This window comes from Apium graveolens, chromosome 8, assembly GCF_009905375.1.
Source record: "Apium graveolens cultivar Ventura chromosome 8, ASM990537v1, whole genome shotgun sequence".
Classification (NCBI taxonomy): domain Eukaryota; kingdom Viridiplantae; phylum Streptophyta; class Magnoliopsida; order Apiales; family Apiaceae; genus Apium; species Apium graveolens.
Genome location: NC_133654.1, coordinates 19,220,532 through 19,234,502, shown reverse-complemented (window position 1 = coordinate 19,234,502; position 13,971 = coordinate 19,220,532). Strand labels below are relative to the sequence as shown.

General features: G+C 31.6%; 1 protein-coding gene across 1 annotated transcript; it reads left to right on the top strand.

Moving 5' to 3' along the window:
• The first annotated feature begins 3,728 nt into the window (after nt 1-3,728).
• LOC141679354 (secreted RxLR effector protein 161-like) lies at nt 3,729-4,367 on the top strand. The gene has a single exon (XM_074485855.1). It carries the CDS (start codon nt 3,729-3,731, stop codon nt 4,365-4,367), a length of 639 nt encoding a protein of 212 aa, XP_074341956.1.
• The last annotated feature ends 9,604 nt before the right edge of the window (nt 4,368-13,971 follow it).

Here is a 13,971-nt window from a genome sequence, read left to right as displayed (position 1 = left end):
TGTTTATTTCATAGTTAGAATAAGTCAGTTGTATAAGGTGATTGTATGCAGCTAGAATAGGTCGTGTGAGTAGTTCAGATAAATTAGGAAGTTGTGGAGATGAATCAGGTATGCAGTTCCTGGTTTATCGTTATCATCTCTGCATTTTAAATACCCGCGCATGTATCATTTAATATTGTGACTTCTGTCTTTAAGTTTTTTCATTCAGAAATATTAGTAAAGTGAGTTGATTATAAACTTTGTTTATAGATTCTTATTTACACCCTATACCTGGTATCAAAGCCACGCTCAAACTGATACAAACAAAAAAATAAATGGCCATGGAAATAAGGGGAAGAAGAGCTCATTTGGGTTGAGCTATCAAATCCTAACTAAACAAACTACACGGCGTGGGCTATAAAAGTGAGAGTATTTATGCAAGCCCATGGTGTGTGGGATGCCATAGAACCAAAGGATTCCAAGGTTACTGTTTAAGAGAAGATCGACAAAAGGGTGATGGCGATTATTTTTCAGGGAATTACAGAGGACTTGTTGATGTCAATCGAACAGAAGAAAACCTCCAAGGAGGTGTGGGAAGCGATCAAGATGGTGCATCTGGGTGCAAACAAGGTGAGAAAGCGAAAGCTCAGACTCTCAAGGCTGAATTTGAGTCTCTCACTATGAAAGAGACTGAGCAACTCGATAATTTCTGTATGAGATTGAATGGGCTGGTAACAAATATCCGAGCCCTTGGGGAGAACATTGAAGAAACATATGTGGTCAAGAAGCTCCTTCGAGCTGTGCCCACCAGGTTCCTGCAGATAGCATCATCCATTGAACAATTTGGCGACTTGGAAGAAATGTCTGTGAAGGAAATAGTTGGATCCCTTTAAGGCCCATGAAGAGAGATTACGTGGGCAAACAGAGAGTGGTGTATAACAACTTCTTCTTACAGAAGAAGAATGGGCGAAGAGGGATAAAAAGGATAGTCAGTTACTTTTGACACATGAGGAATGGCTGGAAAGGACTAGAAGGGGAGGCATACGCAACAACAATGAAGCTAGAAGCAAGGAATTTGTACGTGGTAGTCACGACAGAGGGAAGGTACGATGTTTCAATTGTTTAGCCTATGGGCACTATGCTGCAGAGTGCCGTAAACCCAGACGAGATAGAGAACAAAGAAATGAAGTCAATCTAGTTGAAAAAAATGACGACGATCCAACGTTGTTATTAGCCAAACACCATGAGGTCAAGGAGGAGATTATATTACTGAATGAAAGAGGCGTGACACCAAAACTCAACACTGTGACGAATAATAAAGGCGGGCAATCAAATGTATGGTATCTTGATAATGGGGCGAGTAACCACATGACTTGCCAGCGTTCAAAATTTAAGGATTTGGATGAAGGCGTGACTGGGAGAGTAAAATTTGGAGATGGTTCAACCGTCGAGATCCAAGAAAAGGGGTCACTGTAGTTTATAACTAATGATGGCAAGGAATGTTTTCTAAAGGAGGTATATTTTATCCCTAACTTATGCAATAATATCATTAGCTTAGGTCAATTATCAGAAAGTGGTAGTCAAGTTGTTATTAAGGGAGAATATTTGTGGATCCATGATGAGAATAACATGCTGATATTGAAAGTCAAAAGATCGATGAATAGGTTGTATAAGGTGATACTTAGAGACAGTAAGAATGCATGCTTACTGGCTAAAAGTGATGAAATTTCATGGTTGTGGCATTCACGGCTGGGTCATATAAATTTTCAATCCATGTTGCTTATACCAAGAAATGGGATGGCACGAGGACTACCTGATTTACCAACCCGAGGAATGTATGTAAGGGATTCTTAATGTCGAAGCAAGCAAGGCGTTCGTTCCCATCTCAAACTGAATTCACTGCTAAAAAATGCCTGGAACTTGTTCATGGAGACATATGTGGTCCTATTTCACCACCAACCCATCTGGTTACAAATATTTTCTATTGTCTGTCGATGATTTTGGTCGTGCAATGTAGGTCTACATGTTGAAAAGAAAAGATGTGGCATTTACGTTCTTTAAATAATTTAAAGCTTTGGTGGAGAAAGAATCAAGCCAGAAGATAAAATTTTTGAGAAAAGACAGATGTGGAGAGTTCAAAAGAGTTCCGTCAATTTTGTGAGGATGAGGGCATTGTCAGATACTTCACAACGCTATATACTCCACAATAAAATGGCGTTGTGGAACGTCGCAATCGCACAGTGGTGGCAATGGGAAGAAGTTTACTAAAGGAGCGAAATATGCCATCATACATGTGGGGAGAAGCCATCAGACATATTGTTTACCTACTCAATCGACTGTCAACTCAAGCAGTATCAAGAGCAACCCCTTAGAAGCTTGGACAAAATTAAAGCCACAAGTTGATCACTTAAGGGTTTTTGGATGCATTTCTTACATGAAAATTCCTACTGTGCATATAAAAAGCTGGACAACAGAAGTATGTGTATTGTGCACCTTGGGTGAGAGGCAGTTACCAAAGCTTATCATTTATACTGTCTAGACACTGGGTCTATACACATCAACAGAGATGTAATTTTTGAAGAAACAAAAGCGTTGAATTAGGGTGAAACGGTAGTAACAAATACAACAGGTGACACAGTTGAGAAAATGCAGCGATGTCATCTACATTTGTTGTGGCTGATTCTCAGTTTACAGATCCTCAGAGAGAAAAAGCACCTTGCAGTGAAGAAAACTCACAGTTCAACACGATGGAAGGTGGTGAGGATGGACAAAGTTTCTTGTTGATGGCACACACATGTACATCAAGCTCACACAGTGGAAGTATGAAAACACAATCAGCCACACCAAATTCACATAGTGAAAATATGATTGAAGAACGGTCTTCACAAGATGATACTTATGATGGGAGTGAACCACCACAACGTTTCAGGATTCTGAGCGATATCTATAATGAAACGGAAGAAGTGGAGTTGACTGATGAGCTGAATGATGATTTATTATAGCTGGTACTGATGAGCCAGTCAGTTACAATCAGGCCGTAAAAGAAAATGCATAAAAACAGGCTATGGACTGTGAAATTAAAGAAATAGAGCGGAATAAAACTTGGAAACTAACAGACTTGCCACCAGGTCACAAAGCCATTGATTTAAAGTGGGTAATAAGGTTAAAAGAGACACAAATGGTGATATCTTGAAGCATAAAGCATGACTGGTGGCGAAGGGATACGTGCAAAAATATGGTATTGATTTGAAGAGGTTTTTGCCTCGGTAACTAGGATGGAAACAATACATCTTTTGATAGCATTGGCGGCTAAGAATGAATGGAAGGTACATCATTTGGATGTAAAATCGGCTTTCTTGAACGGTAATTTAGTTAAAGAGGTGTATGTGAATCAACCAAAAGGGTATGTTAAAGCAGGACATGAGGGAAAGTTTACAAGTTATATAAGGCATTATATGGACTATGACAAGCTCCACGGGCTTGGTACACTCGGTTGGACAAGTACTTGGGTAAACTCAGATTTATAAAATATCCCCTGGAATATGTTGTCCATACAAGGCGTGAAGGTGATGAATCACTGATTATAGGTGTGTACGTGGATGACCTAATTATATTAGAAACAAGTGTAAAGAATATTGTCAGATTTTAGAAACAGATGAGTGAAGAGTTCGAGATGACTGGCTTGGGGAAGCTTAGCTACTACCTTGGCATCGAAGTTGATCAGGTAAAGGATTATAAAGTTAAAACAAATGGCTTATGCTTATGCTAAAAAGGTTCTTGAGAAAGCTGGTATGTCTAACTGTAATCCAGTAAAATTTCCGATGGAGCCAAAGATACAGCTGCATAAGGATGAAAAATGCAAACAAGTTGATCCCACAGAATTCAAAAGCATGGTAGGTGGCTTAAGATATTTAGTACATACACGTCCAGACATCGCGTATGCAGTTGGGGTGGTAAGCCGATTTATAGAGAGGCCTACTACGTTATATCAACAAGCAGTCAAGAGAATCATCACGTATGTGCAAGGAACGATAAACTATGGGCTGGTATATACTAAAGGTCATGGGGATTATATGTTGTCTGGTTTTTCAGATAGCGATCTTGCAGGAGATATGGTTGACAGGAAGAGTACAGGTGGAATGGCTTTTTATCTTGATGAAAGTTTGATTACATGGGTATCTCTAAAGCAGAGGTGTGTAGTTTTATCCTCATGTGAAGCCGAATTTATGGCTACTGCTGCTGCAGCATGTCAAGGGATATGGCTACATAGACTACTCAGTCAAATAACAGATGTCGAGGCTGGACCAGTTGTGATTTATATTGATAACAGATCTGCTATTGATTTGGCAAGAAACCCAGTATTCTATGGACGTCCAGTAAACACATAGACGCACGCTATCATTTTATTTGGGAGTGTATGGAAAAAGGTCTGATTATTATCAAGCATGTATGCACTGATCAACAGAGAGTAGATGTTCTAACAAAGCCTATGTCAGTTGTTAAGTTCGAATGGATTCGGAGCTGCTGGGGTTAAAATCGTAATTACGTTTAGATTAAGGGGGAATATATTGGATTATTTATTTAATCTAAACGTATTTAAAGTAAGTTAGTTGTTTGTTTATTTCCTAGTTAGAATAAGTCTGCTGTATAAGGTGATTGTATGCAGCTAGAATAGGTCGTGTGAGTAGTTCAATTTATCAAGGAAGTTGTGGAGATGAATCATGTATATAGTTATCTTTGCATTTTAAATACCCGCGCATGTATCAGTTAACATTGTGACTTCTGTCTTTAAGTTTTTCCATTCAGAAATTATATCCTATATATAATTGGAATAAGGGAGTTTTTGTGGTATGTTCGTCACACATATGGTTGCACCTGCTAAAGTATAGTTGTAATATAGACTATATTTATTTCATTTATTCTATTATTTTACTATAATATATAATAATCAGTATAACAAAACAATAGGCAATTAATTAAGAAATTGAACTATGATTATATATTCTTAAATAATATAAAATAATATTAAAAGTACTATATTATATATAATAAAATCAACAATTATCTTAATAAAAATAAATACAAGTAACAATTAACAAATCATTTATAATCGGGTTAAAGTTGTATCATTTTTTTTAAAACATCGGAGTGGGTAAATTTGATTTCAAATATTTTGAATAGATAATTTTCATTTGTATCTTATAAAATAACAAAAAAATTTAGATTATATGTAGGTATAAATATTACATTATTTTATTTAGTTTTGTAAAAAGGGAAAATTATGGATTATCTTTCAAAAAAATTTGAGCACGCGAATACTCTAAAACATAAAAACGAGAAATATATATAAAAATAATAATAAATCTATTACAATTTAAAATGAAAACAAAGATCTAATATAAAAATATTATAGATTATATTTATTTTATTTATTCTATTATTGTATTAAAATATTTAATGAATTCATAACAAACATAACAAACATAATATGTAATTAATTAAAAAATTGAACTATAATTGTATATTATTAAATGATATAAAATAATGTTAAAAGTCTTATATATATATATATATATATATGTAATACAAGCAACAATTATCTTAATAAAAATAAATATAAGTAACAATCAACAAATTATTTATTTATCGGGTTAAAGTAGTATCATTTTCTTTAAAAAAATGGAACGGGTAAGTCTGATTTAAAATATTTTTGAATAGATTTTTCGGATTATTACTAGAATATAAAAAATAATAAAATATTGTTACAAATACGGAAGATGAAATCCCAAACAACAACTTTTAAATCTTTGATCAAACTCCTGAAAAGAAAATATATAAATAACAAAATAATTACGTAAATATATTATGTGGTATGATTAAAATATTCTCCTTACAAATTATGTGAAAAAATCAGGCAACGAAGAAATAAAATAAATTATAACACATATGTTATTTTTAGGCTATCAAGGTCAAATATAAAAATACAATAATAACTAAATATATAAGTAGAAAAAGTACAATTTTTTGAAAAATATATTTTTTACGAAAAATATAAAATTTGTTTAGGAATTAAAATTATTATATTAAAATTTAGATAAAAAAGAAAAAATATTCAAAAAGATTATATAAAAAAATAATAATAATCACTTGTCAAATCTAGTATTAGTAAAGTGAGTTGCTTATGACCTTTGTTTATACATTCTTGTTTACACATTACACCCTATAAACTGAAATTGCAGACCGGCAGGTAATGACATCGGGATGACAAACAAGTAAAGGAATGTCTGACTAGAATGTTCAATATTGGTTTAAAATGCTCCAGGCCATCACAATGGATCGGCCACATGCATGTCGTACTACTTGAGTTGGAATCCATTAGGAACAACTTTCAGGTTATTTAAACGTACAACCCGGCGTTTTAAAAATCTTTTCATATAAAGGTTTAACATTAAGTAATTACGTAATCTATTACTAAACCGTCTAAATTATTTTATTATTTATAATGATTCTTATACCAAAAAAACATATAAAGTGATTAAGGGGGAATATATTGGATTATTTATTTAATCTAAATATATTTAAAATAAATTAGTTGTTTGTTTATTTCCTAGTTAGAATAAGTTAGATGTATAAGGTGATTGTATGCAGTTAGAATAGGTAGTGTGAGTAGTTCAGATAAATTAGGAAGTTGTGGAGATGAATCGGGCAGGGTTTTATAGTTATCATCTTTGCATTTTAAATACCCGCTTGTTTATACATTAATGATTACACCCTATAAACTGAAATTGCTGACCTGCTCAAGGAATGCCCGACTAGAATGTTTAATATTGGTTTAAAATGCTCCAGGCCATCACTACAAGTGGATCGGCCATACATGCATGTAGGACTTTGTGAGTTGGAATCCACTAGGAAAAACTTTGAGGTTATTTGAACGTCCAACTGGCTTTTAAAAATCCTTCCATATAAAGGTTTAATATTAAATAATCAGGTAATCTATTACTAAATTGTCTAAATTATTTTATTATTTTCAATGATTCTTATACCAAAAAATAAATTTGTAACTTCATATGTTAATATTTAAAAAATCAAGTTTGAGTCTAGCCAATCATAAGGCATCAAACGTAGCTACACTCTAAACTATTATTATTTTCAACTATTTTTAATCAAAATAACATTTTACAACTTCATATTTTGAAGTTAACATTTAAAAAATCCTCGCATATAAAGGTTGAGTTTATGCTATTAAATTATCATTTTAAATTAAAAAAATAAATGTAAGTAATCAAATTTTATTTCATAACATAAAATATTTAGAGCTAATATATAAAATTTATATTTTAATATACAAAAATCATTGTTTATATTATATAATCTCGTAATTTTAAAAAAAAGGTAAGCAATCAAATTTATTTCAGATAATATAAAATTTAGAATTAATATATAATATTTACATTTTAATATTCAAAAACCATTGCTTATATTATATGATAATTTTGAATAACTTTGAGTTATTACAAAATCAATTTGGACTATTTTATTAGTTTTCAATGATTTTTATACTAAACAAATTTTTGCAACTTCATATTTTGAGCTTAACATTTAAAATATGTAACTATATTATGAAAAAAATACATAATTACAAAATTTTACAACCTCATATTTTGAATTTAATATTTAAAATTTTGTAACTATATATCATGAAAAACAAAATATACCAAAAATTATAATATAATAATCTCATCATAATTTGAAAAAAAAAATTAAAATTTAAAACTTATATAATAATTACATTTTAATATTAAAAAATATAAAACATAAAATTATATTTGACTATTAAAAAAAGAACACCGCCTAAAATTATATGTATTATAATATATATATATATATATATAATGAGCACTCATATTTGTAGTCCAATATTTAGAACTCAATTTAATTCAAATATATAATAACTTTAAATAACTTTGTTATGTAATTCTCTAGAGATCTCTATAATATAGTTTTAATTAAATTACCACCGCACATGTACATAATACATAGATTTCAAAAATATAACCAGCTATGATTTTTTTTATAATATACATTTAAAATATTATTATTAATATTTTAGATAGAGTTTATCATTTTGTATTATTTATTAAAAAACAATATTTTAGATAGAGACATAAATATCTTTTAACATTATTTACTCTTACTTATTACTTATTAGAGTCACCTAGTCCAATATTTAGAACTCAATTTAATTCAAATATATAATAATTTTGTTTGTTATGTAATTATCTACCGAGATCTCTATAATATAGTTCTAATTAAATTGTCATCACAGATGTACATAAATCATAATACATAAGATTTCAAAAATATAAGCAGCTATGATATTCTTTTTTATAATATACATTTAAAATATTATGAATAATATTTTAGGATAGAGACATAAATATCTCTTAACATTATTTCAAATTTGAAAATTCAAATTTCAAACTAAAAGATAAGTTCCGATAAATCTAGAATTTTTATATAAATATACATGTGCACAAAGATTTCACTCATAAAAATTTAAAAGTGCTTTGAAATGACACTTGATAAGAGCACATAGAATCAGTTTTCACAAATGCACCTACATCTTGGTCCGAGCCTCACTCCATTATCATCGGAAGATTATCCTCTATGAAGAAATTAAGTACATAATTCAAAACCTATTTTCATACATGATCACTTTCACATTCTCGTCACAAATATATCCTATGATAACAAGACCACCAATAGAATTGTAGCACCAAATATTTGGTCAAGTTTTTTTTGTAACTTGCATGAATTTTAAAATTATTATGTCAATATTGTTCACCGACATTATCTTTCAATTTTTCTTCTTTTTTTCTTAGTATTCTTGCACTATATTGTATTTTCTTAATAAAATTACTCATTATCTCCAAATGTGCTTAGTACAATAATTTTACGACATGATGGTTCTTTGTTACTCATTTTTTAAGATTATCGCATATAATTTTAATTATTAATCTTAAAATTCTTCTACTAATTTTGAAAAAAATAAAAAATATATATGTGTAATGTTATACAACTTAAGAATATTTCGGTTACACTTGAAATTACATGACGTAGAATTGTATCAATCCTATAGAAAGTAATATGTATTATTACTTTATCAAGAAAAATTATTTTAAAACTCTTCTGCTATTTATTAAATAAATAAAGCTCAATATAATCATTTTTTGAACAGATTTAAGGTTTCTGCTTATGTTGTGGACTCTACCACTGTCATTGAAGTTATATTTTTTGATCGTGAAATTAGAAAATTGACATCTAAATATGTGAACAATGTAAATGAATTAATGTAGGTATAATACTATACCAGCCCTCTCCCTTAAAGCCCGAGAGCTCTAGGTCTACAATATATATATATATGTATATATATTTATATTTATATATATATATAATGTTTGTGTTAAATTTAAATAACTCAATTATCATGTCATATAATATTATTTTTTTTTTAGGCTGAAAAATGTTCCTAGCCATGCTCAAGAAGACAAAAAATTAATACTTACACTTTTATTGGATAATAAAAATTATCAAGTTCATGAATATTTATTATATTCTATGACAGATGACTATGGCATCTCACCTGGAGACGATCACTATGCATGTATGGTAAATCTCTTAGGCCTAGCTCGGGTTACAAAAGAAGCTGAGGCCTTAATCCTAAATATGCCATCCAAACCAGGAGTCCTAGTTTGGCAGACTCTACTTGGTGCCTGTCGACTTCATGGGGATATTGATATTGCAACTTGTGCAAAAGAGCATGCTTTATATTTAGACAGACATACCCCTTCAACTTATGTATTGTTAAGTAAAACCTTCGCTGATACGAGCAACTGGTATGCTGTTGGAACACTGAGAGAACTAATGGGAAAGCGGGATGTTAAGAAGAGGTCGGGCTCTAGTTGGATTAGCTAAATGGAGACTAAAAAAAACAAAATGCAACAGGTTGGGATAGACCCTGGGAATCTAATTTTTCTTGATCCATTACTTTGTATACAACTATTTGAGAAGGGTATGATGTTGGATTCTAATCTAAACTGTTTGGGCTTTGGTTAAGTTGATGGGCCTATATTTTTGTTTATGTTTAGTGTTTAAAAATAATAATCGTTGTTGTATCAGATATAGCAGCATGAAGTAGTCAACCTCTTAGTGGAGAGATTATAGGAGGTAGTGAAGTTTATTTAGTAGTTGAAATAGTCTGGGAAGTGGCTGATATAGTTCCTAGTTTGTAGCAGCAGTTTAGTATCACGTACCCTGTACTTTGCTTATTTATTTGCAGCATGTAATTTGTTTTCTTAGAGAAATTAGAAGATAATACAATATAGTCCTAGAGAGCATTTCGGTATTGTACATATCAATTTTTCATCATGTTTATTATGTAGTTATCATTCTAGTACATCTTCTATTTTTAACATGGTATCCGAGGTACCGATCTTTGTGGCATAACAATTTGTTTTTCGAGAAGAAGCTTCAGGTGAGAAGGCCAAATGATGGAAAGAAGTCCCGAGAGAAGCCTCAGAAACAAAAGCAAGAGCAGACGAGAACAATAATTTTGTTATTAACAAAGTGGTGGTGGTATCTGTGAGAAAGTGATGGTAGTAAGAAAGCAACATACTGTTGTTGTCCAAGAGCTATTGTGCATGTGATGTGATGTATGTCTATTTGCAATCAACCGAGAAAGAAGAAATCACGGAAGATAGAATGATGGTGCTGGTTGTCCATATGAGTATACATATATATTACCTGTGTATGTATAGACTGGACAGAATATAGCAGAGAAAAATGGGAAGATGAGTTCAATGTTAATGATATTGCATGGGCACAAGGGTGAGGTTGGCGGACTGGTCAGGAGGATTGTGGTCTAATTCACAAGAAGTGATGAAGAAGAAAGCCAAACGGGCTTCTGATATTGTGAAACTTAAGGTGCCAGACGGGCAAGTTTGTAGTGCCAGGCGGGAAAATAAATGACGTGTCAGACAGACAAATGAAAGCCATACGGGCTGATTGTCAGATGGGAAAATAAGTTATTGCCAGATGGGCATAGAAGAAATAAGCTTAGCTTAAAACAATTTAGATTAAGGAGGTGATTGTTAGATTCTAATCTAAACTGTTTGGACTTTGGTTAAGTTGACGGGCCTATGTTTTTGTTTATGTTTAGTGTTTGAAAATAATAATCGTTGTTGTATCAGATATAGCAGCATGAAGTAGTCAACCTCTTAGTGGAGAGACTATAGGAGGTAGTGAAGTTTATTTAGTAGTTGAAATAGTCTGGGAAGTGGCTGATATAGTTCCTAGTTTGTAGCAGCAGTTTAGTATCACGTACCCTGTACTTTGCTTATTTATTTGTAGCATGTAATTTGTTTTCTTAGAGAAATTAGAAGATAATATAATATAGTCCTAGAGAGCATTTCGGTATTGTACATATCAATTTTTTATCATGTTTATTCTGCAGTTATCATTCTAGTACGTCTTCTATTTTTAACATATGATAGTTCCAAAGGGCACTATCAAAAGTCATTTGTGTAGTCACTCGTACATCTTACAAGGTTACCGGTAATGCTGTTGCAATGGTTGTATAGTGCTATCGGTAATATAATTTGCACCTTGGACACAAAATTGTTGCATTAAAGGCATGGTTTCACTTCAAGGAAGCTAAACATGTGTTCTTTTAAGAAATTATTTTACCGGAGAACTGTATATTATGTTCTGCAAATTAAATTTAGGTTTAGATAACAAAATTTTTTAGTTCAAAAAAAGAAAATTTAGGTTCAGAATAGATATCTATAATAAATTATATAATTCATTATAGTCTGTTGTAAATTTTGACAATGTTATATGATTTGAATACATAGCACAAATTCTGACAATGTTATATGAACGCGATGAGGAGAAGTGGAAAATTATTTAATCTCTTGTTATCGCAGAGGAAAATGATTTAATCTCTTATTGTCCCAGTTTCTGAGTTCGATTATCGCTCACCCTTGAATTGTTAGAAGAGACCTAATTATTCAAAAAGAAAAAAACTGGCGTTCATATAATTTGGGTTTTTGAAACCATTTGGTTGGATCATTACCAGATGGTATTGGTGCTTTAAAAACCTTAGTTGAATCGGATATTTCAGAAAATGAGTTTTTGGTTTATTTCCAACAGAGCTGGGTGATTGCATTATACATGCAACTATGCAAGACAACTTCTTCAACGGTTACATCCCCTTGTCAATGCAAAATTTATGAGGTCTACAAAAATTTAATCATTCTCGTAAGCTTATCTGAGAAAATCCCGTATTACTTTGAAACTCTGTCCTTACAGTATATATCTAACCTGGAATCATCTTGAGGGAGAGGTACCTATAGAATACAACTGCGTTCTCAATAGCAGGTAACAAAGGGCTCTGTCAAGGCATATCTCGGGGTCCGTCCTTTTTTTGGCACATTTATTCATTTTTATGGCATTTCAAAAAGGGTGTCATGCGAGTCGAGTGTGCATTTTTTTGATGAAGACACATTTTTCACTGATTTTTCAAATGTAGTTGGAAATTTTTTTTGTAAAAACTTTTTCCCGCATAATAGTACCTTTGTAATACTTTGATTACTTTATATTTTTTTTAAAAGAAAGCGTGAAAATTTAAGATTTGTAAATACCCAAAAATGGTAGCAGAAATTCATGATAAACTAAGAAAGAACTAATACATAACAATAATTCGATACAAAATTAAAATTAGCACGCAACTATTAATGATAATAACATTACCCCATGAAAGATACTACTAATATAGATTTACAATGCATAAATATAAAAAGAAAATACATAATGGAAAGATAATGCGGATACAAAATACGAAATCGAAAAATGCAGGCCGTAAAATCAAAACACAATGATTCTCATCAACATGCTGCGATCCAGATTCAACATCACCATGATCATGGGTCACCAATAATTCGTATCCACACAAGAGGTGTATTATTAACCCTAAATCTACATTGTAAATGTATGGATAAAAAATTAAGTTATATTTATTAGGCGTATTCAATTCTAAGGTTTGTGAGCTCAAGGCCTTTAATAGTTGCGCTTGTGTTTTTGGCTATAAACTACCCTCACAAGATACCTACGTATCTCTGTATATTTAGAGAATCAAGCCAAAATGTAGCTCGGAATGAAGGGGTGAGACCTTTTATATAGATGTTAGATTTCCATGTATTGGACTAGGGTTAGGAGATTTGGAGAGCAGGTCTCCGTCTTTGAATGGACGTTGGAGTCCTAAAATATAGAAAACAGATTTCTTATTGATTTAGGTGCCTTGGAGGCTACTCTTCACAGAATTGTATCCTTTATTGGACACATTTAATGAGCTGTTAATTTACCCTATTTATTAATTACGAAATTAATAAACAGTTGTAGATTTGGATCTCATTAATTGGGCTTTGTTATTGGACCATATTAGGTCTAATCAATTCAACATTTATTATGTCTCTCGGCTAATTTCGGGTCCATATCATTTGTCCCCCAACTTTTGCGAAACTGGGTAAAGATTTCGTAGAAGTTAAGTTTATATCAATTCTGGTTATCGTTTTTATTGTAAAGTGTGGAGCGATCTGCACTGTTACAGGGATTTGCCTTACTCGAGGCTTCAACATATTTTTAGGAAAAAATTTATAATTTTCCATATAGTTTTTCGTACCTACTCCCATTTTTAGGAATTTTATGTTATTTTCACTTATTGTTCCGGGACTCTCTCGTGTCTCCAAATATTTTTTGCAAATTTTCCTAATACTTTAAGAATTTCTTTGTGCCAACGGGCATTTTTCTCGTACCAACAGGACTTTTTTCCTAACATTTTAATAATTTTTTCGTACCAACAAGTATTTTTTCCTAATAGTTTAGAAAATATTTTATACCAACGGATATTTTCCTAATATTTTAGGAATTCTTCCA

Excerpts from the sequence above, each read along its gene's own strand:
- LOC141679354 (XM_074485855.1), top strand. The coding sequence starts at position 3,729 with ATGGCTTATGCTTATGCTAAAAAGGTTCTTGAGAAAGCTGGTATGTCT.